Source organism: Dromaius novaehollandiae, chromosome 5 (genome assembly GCF_036370855.1).
Source record: "Dromaius novaehollandiae isolate bDroNov1 chromosome 5, bDroNov1.hap1, whole genome shotgun sequence".
NCBI lineage: Eukaryota > Metazoa > Chordata > Aves > Casuariiformes > Dromaiidae > Dromaius > Dromaius novaehollandiae.
Genome location: NC_088102.1, coordinates 43,558,437 through 43,569,500, shown reverse-complemented (window position 1 = coordinate 43,569,500; position 11,064 = coordinate 43,558,437). Strand labels below are relative to the sequence as shown.

The 11,064-nt window shown below is 47.5% G+C and overlaps 1 protein-coding gene across 1 annotated transcript; it reads left to right on the top strand.

Annotated features, from left to right (window-relative positions):
* The first annotated feature begins 1,882 nt into the window (after positions 1-1,882).
* CHAC1 (ChaC glutathione specific gamma-glutamylcyclotransferase 1) lies at positions 1,883-10,587 on the top strand. Its single transcript, XM_026095865.2, has 4 exons — positions 1,883-2,176; positions 2,282-2,317; positions 2,636-2,774; positions 6,703-10,587. The coding sequence occupies exons 1-4, from the start codon at positions 1,910-1,912 to the stop codon at positions 6,726-6,728; spliced, it is 468 nt and encodes a 155-aa protein (XP_025951650.2). The 5' UTR covers positions 1,883-1,909; the 3' UTR covers positions 6,729-10,587.
* The last annotated feature ends 477 nt before the right edge of the window (positions 10,588-11,064 follow it).

The window sequence follows — 11,064 nt, the reverse complement described above, 5'->3', positions numbered from 1 at the left end:
ATATACAAGCTATACAAGCTTAGATATAGCACAAGGAAAAAAGCACTCAATTTCCTTGATTCAGCACCATTTCCTTGCGTTCATGTAGATTATATTATTCTCTTAGTCTCACTTGTACACTTTACTTCCAAGCTCTGCTGACATCAGAGCTTTTGCTTCACTCGGTTTAATATTAACTGCCTGGTCTTCTAATATGGCCAGTTAACAACCTCAGATGAAGTCAGACTAACTGTGGGATGCAGAATCCTGAGGAGGACTTGTCAGTTAATTCAACCCAAATTTCTCTCATTTTCCCATTGCCCCAGCATGCTGGTCCTCTGCACAGCCATTTGCAAGGAGGGCAGCAAAGAAGAGGGCTGCCTACAGTGTCAGAGCCTATCTGAATGGAAAGCGTTCCTGCAAAACCAATCTGTTCCTTGGCCTGTGACCTGCTTACTTGAATACATAGCCTGCAAAAATCACTGCTGGGTTTTGCAGTCCAGTGAGTGTGTATGTGTGTGGCCAGGCTGGAGAATGAGGAAACACACATGATAATTCCCACTTCCACCATCCAATGTCTAGTTTTTCCTTATATGTATTTTAAGTTCCTTCTGAAGACAATCTACTTTGTCAGCCCTTGGACAAGTGCTAAGACCGTACAAAGAGAAAATAGAAAACCCCATCAAGTGGTGAGCAGTACCTACATGCATATCTTCACTAGAAATAAATAGTTGGTCATCACTGTGAGTAAGGGTCTGGTAGCTGATGATCTCCTGCGATCACCAGACTGGAATGTCACTAACACCACCTTGTTTCCAGCTGAAGGCTATTTCACCAAGAGATCACAAAAAAGGCTGATTTCTTTAACCTCCACCAGAATTATGATCCTTCTGAATTCTGCCAAGTGGTATTTCTGACCTTACTACAGGGTGCAAAATATTTGACCACAGACCAGAACCTGATCAAAGAGAAATCCCACTCTGGTCCTCACAGCTGCAGACTGAAAGAAATGCAACTTCTCGGAGACCACTGCCATGCTTTGGGCTGGGTCAGCACCAGGACTGCTGTGAAGCCAGAAGTGTTTCGGATACGCCCCGGCCAGACACTGGGGAGTCCACCCTGGCCTAAGATGCATGGGAGATGTTTGACACGGTGGCATGGAAATACTGGTATGACACACGCAACACGGCCCTTGACCTCAGCCAGGTTATGTATGTCCTGCAGCCTTCAGAAACACAACGGGAAAGCGTCGGCACAAGCATTCGGGTGGCTGGCTGTGAAACGAGGTTCTTCCTTCCCCAGCCTGAGAGGGAAACTTCATTTCTCAGCGAGACTTATGGGGTGGCTCTTCAGGGTCCTCCTGGAGAAAGCTGTCCCCGGGCCCAGCTCCGTCCGGGCAGCCTGCCGACCTACAACCAGGGCAGCCAGGAACTCGGACGGCGCAAGGCTCCGGGCGCCGAGGCCCGGGGGCCCCCCGGCCCCTCCCCGGCCATGAGGGGGGGTGGAGGGGCGGCCCCTCCCCCAGCGCCAACGGCTCCGGCCCCTCGCGCAGCCCCCTCGCCCGCCGCGCCGCGGGCCGAGAGCCGCTCCCGCGGCAGAGGTGCGAACCGAGCCCCGCCGCCGGCTTCGGGCTCCGCGGGGAGCGGCCGGCTGCTCCTTCCACGGGCGGCACTGGGCACCGGGTGGGGGGCACCGGCCACCGCCGCCCCCTCCCCGCGCCTGACGCAACCCGCGCCCCGCTTTGCCCCATGCGCGGCGCCGCGAAACACCGCGGCCGCCTTGCATCACCCCGCGCCGCCGCCAATCAGCGAGCGGCGGCGGCCTCCGCCGCCAATGAGGGGCGGGCGCGGGCCGGCGGCGCACGCCCCTGGGCCGTCCGCCGGCGGGGGCGGGGCCCGCGACCGCCCGGCTTTAAAGGGCGGCGGGGGGGATGCCGCGCCACGAGCTGCTGTCCTCGCCCGCCATGAAGCGCGACCAAGTGCCCCTAGGCCTGCAGGAGCTACCGGAGCTGCCGCCGCCCCCCGTGGCGGGGGAGGCGGGCGGTGCGGAGCCGGAGCCGCCGGTGTGGATCTTCGGGTACGGCTCGCTGGTGTGGCGGCCGGGCTTCGAGTTCACGTCGCGCAAGGTGGGCTTCATCCGCGGCTACAGCCGCCGCTTCTGGCAGGGCGACACCTTCCACCGCGGCAGCGCGAAGGCGGTAAGAGCGGGGCGCCGCGCGCCGCCGGCGGCCGTTGGGGGGCGGCTGTTGGGCGGGGGGTGCTGGCGGCGGCCCCGCTTCTAACGGCTCTGTCTCTCCCCGCAGCCCGGCCGGGTGGTGACGCTGCTGGAGGACCGCGGGGTGAGTGCGGCGGGGCGCTGTCACGGCCCCGGGGGTGCGCGGCGGGCGCTGGGCGGGGAGAGGGGCGTGCAGCGCCGGGTGGCGGTGCCCGCAGCAGCAGCTGGACCTCGCTCGTGTCGGCTGCCGAGTGCTTGTCTGCCCCTCCTGGGTGGGGGTATCTTCCACTGCCTCTTTCTGTCATCGGTTGTGCAGCTCAGTCTCTGAGCTAGCTGCTGCAGAAAGGAATACCTGGAAAAACTAAGTGGGTTTGCTTAGAAATGTAAATGGACTTGTTTGCTGGAGTTACAGCATCACATAACCACCTTGCTCTTGCTTTAGGCATGCACCTGGGGTGTAGCCTATGAAGTCTGTGGAGAACAAATTGCTGCATCACTGCAGTATCTGAATGTGCGAGAAGCTGTGCTGGGAGGCTATGACACCAAGCTGGTGAAGTTCCACCCTCAGGACAAGGATGCAGGTGAGCCCATATTGGCTCTTGTTTACATTGCAACACCACAGAACCCTTCTTACCTTGGCCCAGCATCTGAAGAAGACATCGCAGCTCAAATCATTGTCTCAAGTGGTTGTGCTGGCCATAACATAGAGTACTTGCTGAGACTGGTGGACTTCATGCGCTACTTCTGTCCTCAAGCAGAGGACGAACATCTCTTCTCCATTGAAGAGGCTCTTATTTCTATTCTTCCCAGCCTGTACCACACAGAGGAATCACTAAAAGAAACTGCAAGTGTCCCTCAGAAGTCTAAGGGCTGAAGCAGAAAACTTGCAGGGTGCAAGTAAAATGGACATAAGGGAGAAAGAAAATGGGACAACCTTAATTCCAACAAAATATACTGGACTGGGTGGATAAAGGGAACCTTAGCAAATAGTAGGGGAGGGAGGGAGTGGAGGAGCTGTAAAGTGTGCTTGCTATGGGACTTGCAATTGGTATGCCCGTTATATTCCTTACCTATAACACTGAGACAGCTATTTCTGCTTTCCTGGTGGGGAGCAGGGATCTTGGCTGGTAGATAATTTTGCTCTGTAAGAGGTGCTTCTAGGGGTCAAACCTGAAGCATTCATTCTCTTCAGAGGAAAAGAAGCTTGTCTCTTCCATGTACTTCCTTTTTTTTCCTCTTCCTCTTTTCTTGCTCTTCTCTCTGGAGACTAGTTGAGCAGGACTTGACTGGACTTAAGCAGTATATGTGTAATTCTACCTCAGACTGGCAAAGCTGCTTGTGTGGTGGTGGAGACTTGGGCAGGCTCTGCCAAACAAGATCTGTTTTTCTCTGTCTCACCTCCACTACAATGACCTGACAGTAAATGTCAGGACTTCTGTGCAATATTAAGTGAACTTGCCTCTGTAGGCTCCTGTGGGTCCTACTTCCTTACCTTGTAGAGAATCAGATGAATGCACTTATTTTCTAAAATATCATATTGTATTTATTATGTATTATATGTACCCTTGGAGGGGTATCTGAACTGTTTACTTACCGACCACACTGGCATGTGGTCACATTAAACCTTGCGTTTGTGCCTTCTAGTTTTAGATCAGTTTTCTGAGGAGTTAAGCCTGCTTTAAAGACAGAAGCTTTTCTCCAAGCTTCACTGACTCTGTGCTGCTACAGATCTAACTGACTTGGTAAGAAGTGGTCCTACCTGTGTGGAAAGTCTGTACTGCCTGCAGTAAAGCTGTCTGGATGCAGCGGCACTTTAATGCTGTACTGGATAAGCCTATTGTGCTTCAGCGTAATGAGTTTCTCTAGAAAGCATTTGAGCATTCTGGTTTCATACCTAGGTGTCTAAGCAATCCCACCTGTCTAGTACAGTTTCCTTTGACTGCAGAGGACCGTAACTGAGCATATTTGCAAGCCTTTGAGTTATCAAGAAGCCTGCTTCTGTTATGTTAAGCAGGGGCAATGCTGCAAGCTCAGGCTCTTCAGCTTCACATTAACAGCAACAAAACCCATAGGATTTAGTAAGAAAACTGCTGCTCCTGCAACTGTGGCAAAATAGTTTAGGAGTGGACTCCTGGGACACATTGACTCCTCCCAAATGCTTTAATAAAAAAAGGGGGGGGGGCACTAAGAAGTGTCTGTATTACTGTGGCTTTTATGTGTATATAAAGCTGTATTGTGCCCAGTAATAAAACAAAATGACAGTTTTAAAATTTCTGTACCTTGGTCTCATTAGTGATGTCATGTTCAAACTGACCGTTTTTAATAGCTTAAATAAAGCAATGTTACTGTAACTTTTAATATATTAAAAAAAGAAATCTCACTGCTGAGCAGCCTCCTTGTGCCAGATCTGTTAGAGACCAACTGACCTTCTCCCTTTGGGAAAAAAAGGGGAGTTAAATCACTTTTCTTTCCCAGCTTTCAGCTCTTGTTGATCCTGGAGTACAAGTGCTGACAACAGATATAAACCAGCCCTCCTGGCAGTGGTCAGGCACAGTAATATAAGTCTCCCTTGGCAGGTCAAAGGGTTTCTGTTTAAGTGTAACTTAGTGTCACTGTTTCCAAGAAGTAATGGCAAAAGGACAAGGAACTGCCACCTGCAGATTGAGCTGCTGACTTGAGCAGAAAGTTATTTCCCTTGTCTTGTGTGCAAGACAATGTAGTATGTTTCAGGGTAATATGTGGCTGCCCCTCTACTGGACTCCTAGTCACCAGTTGCCTCAGTACTGGTAGATCATGTTACCAGTATTACCTGTCTTGGGACTCCTGAGTGATGAAGGAGTGACAACTAATTGAAACAATTAATTTAGTGCTAGTGAAAGGTGGGTGAAGGTTAGAGAAAACTGAACTCTTCCTGTTGCTTGGAGGCTCTTGCTTCAACTGAGCAGCTGTTTCTGCATGGGGGCTGTAAGCCTGGGGTTCAGTTACAGAAAATCAAAGACTCAGTCCTTCTAAGGGAGAATACTCAGCATAAAGCCTCTGTTCACCCTCTTATGCTGACAGTAGTGCTGCTTTTATATACTATTCTGCTGATGATGCTGCTCTGAGCAAGAACTTGTCCTCTATGTAGGATCATAAAACATCTTTGGAGTAAGTCATGGGCAATTCTGGAGATGCATAGAAATGTCCTGTTGTTACAATCTCCTATGAGAGAAAGCAGTACCCATAGGTGATGGGCATTTTCATTACTAAACTGGTACTTTGGGAGTTCATGTGCAAAATACTGCTAGATATCTCTGGGGATGCTTTCATATCTAGTGGCTTCCTCTTTCATTTGCAACTTTCTCTTTTCTTCTGACAAGCTCACTCTTATTGGGTCACCTCACGTTAGAAACCAGCTTTCCTGCTTGTAGTATAAATGTGTTTACAAGCTTTCTCACATACTTCCCAAGTTTTAGAACAGCACAGTTCACTGTCCTTCTTCACCCTTTCCCATTTCCCCACCCAACAGTTCCTATGTAACCCTGGGAATGTAGCCCTGACTCACCATTTCCTAGAGCACATTAGTTAAGGGCCTATGCAGCTAAATAAAGTAGATGACGACAGTTAATCCAGCCCTGGCCTTCATATGTATAAAAGCACTCCCAAGCTTGCATGGTCCTTACTGGGACAGGAGAAAGGAAAAAGATACTTGGGAATGTTAAAAAGATTCAGAGAAGATGAAAATAGGAGAAAAAGGCTCTGGTTTTTAGATGCTACCTTATCACATTACTTCCAAGGCGCAGTGTCGAAAACCAAGGAGACCTCACACAGTATGTCACCATTATGATGATTCCAGCTTTGGTAGAAATGAGATCCTGTCATGTAAATATAGATACTGTAGTTTAAACATAGTATCACCAAACTGTAAACTTACCTAACCTATGCGCCATGCCCTTTTCTAGATGAGCCTCAGGATTCAAAAATCAATGGGATGATAGATTGCTGGGATGGAGGAGAACATGAAAAAGGACTGCAGTCTTATTTGTAGTTGGTTACAGTACAGGGACACAGTTCAGAGAAGGAGGGAGGACGTAGGAGAGGACAGTGACCTGGGAGGGGGTAGGGAGCAGACCAGTATTCCTTGTTTGGGTACACAAGCAGCAAACAGTTTGGTCAGGTCTCTGAGGAGAACATACATTTGAGCATCCAGAAAGTGGGACCAGCGCAGCCTCTTAAGACTATTAAAGAGCTAGAGCAGCCTGTCAGTCCCAGGAGGAGCGAGGCGCTGAAGGGGAGGGGTGCCGCTATGGGGACTCACCGGCAGCATCCTGGGGGGGGTCCCATGGCTCTGCCACGTGCAGCTGGGAGAGGCGAGCTCACAGTGAGCGTGCAATCACAGAAAATGGCACACACTGAATTTAGCAGCTGTTACAAGAGCTGCAGCTGGTTATATGTAGCACATGTGTTATTCCATATGTGTCTGTTTGCCACTCAAGAGACTGACTGAAATGAGAATTTTATCACTTACAGATGCTTCGCAAGCAGAGGAAAAGTAAAAGCCAAAAGGAAAGAATGCTTATCACAGCTACTGGCTTCTGCACTGGTCGGACACAATCTCTGCAGTGATACAGTCTGGCTGGCAAGTGCAGAAAAGAGCCTATGTTTTTTTGTTTTGTTTTCTTGTTTTTCCTGTTCTTTTTTGTTATAGCATCTGCAAAGGCTGTGCTCTATCAAGCTCTTCCATCTGCAGTAGAGGCTGAACAGCACTTCATACACACCACAGAGCTGATCTGTCAAGAAACAATGTCTGGTTTTGTAGCAGACTGTTTTTCTGCTCCTGCTACCTAAAAGGGCAAAAGAGTAAAGAAGGGAGAAGAACAAGGGTCTAATGGATGTGTGGTTGCAACGAGACAAATGAGATTGACTGTGCACAATATGGCCTGAATCATTCAGCACAAAACAGAGAGATGTGGTCACCTGTGTACTTTGGAGCTTTTCCATATAACAGTTCTCATATAGGTCAGTGCCAGAATAGTAGTACTGCCTACGGCCAGCAGATGCCAAAACCTAGTGCTGTGAGTCAATCTAGGCCTGAAAGTCCTTAGGGGAACTTTAAATTGGTTTATATCGCTTTCAGTTCTCCAGCCTAGTCCCAACGGCAGAGGAGAAAATGAACGAGCAGAATTTGGATGGGCGGTTTTTCCCGAGTTGGACGTCTCACTTTGGTACTGTCAGTGCTCATGAAATGCCATATACTTTAGTAGCATCAAATCCAAAGGGTTTTTTTTCCCTGTAATTCACAGACAGATATAGCATAAGACAGCACAGTCCCAGCACGTGAGCAGGCACTAACGTACCACTAACAAACACACAGCCTAGCTCAGCACTGCATGGTTTCCTGGCCGCAGGAAGAGATTTAAAAAATAGGTTTGCAGCCAGGTTATGGAAAAACTACGCTTGCAGCAGAAGTAGCAACCACTCAGCACATTTGGAGATTTCCTACTAACTAGTTGCCTTGGCTTAAGCAAAAGCCTCTCTAGTTTAACTGTGTAGTATTGAAGTTATTAGAGAATCTCTGTACGGTTTCATAGCGGTGTTAGGACTAGGGTCAGTGGGCAGGCAGGCAGGAAGTGGGCATACTGGACAACGCTGTGGAAGCTCTACATGCTTTGTTTACAAACCCTGTACACTTTTTGTTTGGCTTTTGGATGTGTTTTATTCTTTCTCAGCTCCCTTTTCATCTCATGTGTAGTGCCAGCCAAACTGATGAGTGTTTATGCTTTTGAATTCCTGAAGCACAGCCAGTACCTTGAACTCTAGAGAATGAGAGTGAAATAACGTAAAAGGTTGGGCAAGTTCAAAGACAGAGAGGTGCTGTTTTCCTAGCTGGAGACACCAAACTGTTCCCAGACCACACTGAGCTTTTCTGGGGACACAAGAACAAAGACTTCTCTCTTCTGTCCTCCTGTTTATGCTGCTTTTTGCCTCCCTCTTCTCACTATTTTCATGGGACACATTTCCATGAATCTTAAATTAAAATCACCAAGGATCAGTTTGACCGAAGTCTGACAATTTGGGAGACACCTGATAGCTAATGGTCTTAAAAGCTCGTATCACCAACAGAATTGGGAAAGGGGAAGTTTTTGTCCAAACCACTCAAGCCATGGTAGCTCAGGTAGCAAAAGCGAATGCCAGATCCCTGCTTTGTCCACAAGCAGATAGCAGGTAGTGCAGCACTTAGCAGCACCCAGAAATCGGTAAGTGCTTCACTCATGGAAAGAGAAGTCTCAGGATGAATTTTATACAGATGAGGTTTAATTCAGCCTGTAAAACCTTGCTGCTTAGGAAATTTGTCCTGCAGAAACATGACTGATGCATGCCTGGGCTCACGTTGTGGGTACGTGCAGCTCAACTGTACCTTGCAAGTCAGATACTGTGCAGAGCAGGCACAGACGGCCTCTGACATACTGGACTCACCATGCATTCTGCATGAAGCCTTTGCTCGTATTTCGGGCTGAGGGTTTCTGCAGACCAGGCCGTTCATAAGCACAAGCACACACATGATGCAGCATGCATGAGGCCAGGCACGTTCCCCTCTGAGACTTGCACAGCAATGCACCTGCCCCAAATATCTTCATTCACAGGTGAAGGGAGAGGCTAAAGAACGGTCCAAGCTAACACCAGCACTGGAATTCATTAGCTTATGGCCTCAGTAATCTGTTTTGCTACTCTGCCTCGAGCTGAAGTCATGGACCTAGCAACACCACCAGTACAGGCAATATTGAAATCATTCCACAGACTTGCATCCAGCCCCCTTACAGCAATTATAAACAGCCTACAAACAGCCTCGGGGCAACCACATCCAGCTCACTGATATTAAACTCTGTCTACACAAAGCATATGTGACATTCGAAAACATTCAGAAAACAAGCAAAAAAGTAGCCTCTTTTCCTCCTTGTCTAGACGAGACACCAGTGGTTGCAAACTCCAGGTCAGCAGAAAGGTGGCATGTGATGGTGACGGAGGGAGCACACGCTGTCCTGCTTCCGGGGAGTAGCAAGGCAGCGCCATCGTTAACAGAAACACAGCGGCTGCTCGTGGATGTGTTTACGTTACCTCCCCTCACCTTGCGCACATCGCGTGCCCAGGCACTGTCCATGCGTATGCTTTCCAAGTCCGCCCGAGCAGCTCATGCTGTAAGTGACCTCTGAGGACCGTGACCTAAATGCTGTGAGAGGCTGCTGGCGCTCGCCGGCGGCAGATACTGTTACAGAGAGCTGGGGTCAGCAGACTTGTCCCCAGGCCACTCCAACAGACATCATGAGCTGGAACATCTCACTTTGGTTTTTTTCCAGCGAGGTGCTCATTTCCTTCAGAAAATTGATCCCAAAGTACATTTCGAACAGCTAGCTAGTTTTTAGACTATACATTTCTTCATTCTTCTATCTGCTTTATAACAGTATGTTTTTCTCCAAGACTTCAATCTTCCTCCAACACACAATCTCATTTTTATAGAGGGAAAAGAGCAGGAATGCCCAGCTCCCTGTAGCTATGATGCATACTGCTTTTTATTTTCCCTTTGACATTCAATCTCAGACACTCCATTACCTTTGGATCTGTTAGGGCTGGAGCCAGATGAAACCATCTCTCTTGTCACTGCATAGCACAGTCGATTCTGGAAGTGCATCTCTAAACCACATATACAGTGCATCTTTTCCTGGAAATACATCTGATAACTTGAGGACAGATCAGTCCTGGACTGAAGACAAGAAATAACAGTGGGACCACTGTCACTCAGAATACCTATCCACTATTTTTTCCAGAGGATTCTTGTCTCATTTCACTTCATGAGGGATGCTAATAAACAAGCAGCAGTTCAATTCCTTGTTGCCCCCTTATTTAATATGTGGTCCCACATTTGTTTATATACTTTGCTCTGAATGCAAGGGGACTGCTTCCCATATTGACTTTTCCCTAGCAAATCACTGTAGCAACCAAGCCCTTTGCACACTTCAATTCGCCCTCACAGCGCCTTTGTGAGGAAGTATAATTTTGATTTTACAGATGGAGAAGTGTCAGATGAAGAGTCTAACTTCAAAAGCGTACACCGACTTTACACAGTGTGAAACATTAAGAGATGATGTTTTTCAAAGCACTTGAAACCATGTTATAGTAGGTATTCAGAGAGACCCTGCGGGAAAAAGACATTGTGTGTTCATGTAATCGGGACTGTATTATGATGCATATATACGAGAATCATTTCGAGTTTTCACGGATATCCTTTTTTTCCCATTGTCTGATTAGAATCTATGTTTTTGTAATTTTAGTAATTTGCTCTTAGTATTCCTAAAACTTCACATACTTAACTTTGCAAAATATTAATATGCCAACATAAATTTAACTTTGGCAAAGAAACATTTTTAAATAGTTGTGTTTTGTTTTTGTTTTGTTTTTTTTAACATATCCTTTAAATTAGTTATAAGCCCTCAAGCTTCTTTAGCTAATGGCTTAGGCTCACAATTGCTGGCAGTTCCAAACTGCTCACATGTGTTTATTCCTGCAACATCTCAGGCATAAGCTCTGTTTTAAATTTAAAATTTAAACAACATTACTTCTCTCATTTGTTATCAATTATAGCACTGCAAGGAAGAGCTGGGCTTCTCTAATCTGTCTGTGAATATTCTACCAAACCAACTCTCACTGCTAACATTTAGCTATTTGATTCCAGATAGACACAATTATATATAGCTAAGGACATCAAACTACACTGTAACTGAATTACATTAACTATACAATATATGCCTCTGATCATATATGCCAATAGCAAGCTCTCAAAGCCAGGGAAGCAAGTCTCCTTCTGCAAAGTTCATGATGATGTTTTTCAAAAACACT

Coding starts and splice junctions, on each gene's coding strand:
- CHAC1 (XM_026095865.2), top strand. CDS start 1,910: ATGCCGCGCCACGAGCTGCTGTCCTCGCCCGCCATGAAGCGCGACCAA. Junction 2,177..2,281: donor ACCGCGGCAGCGCGAAGGCG/GTAAGAGCGGGG, acceptor CTCTCCCCGCAG/CCCGGCCGGGTGGTGACGCT. Junction 2,775..6,702: donor CCCTCAGGACAAGGATGCAG/GTGAGCCCATAT, acceptor TATCACTTACAG/ATGCTTCGCAAGCAGAGGAA.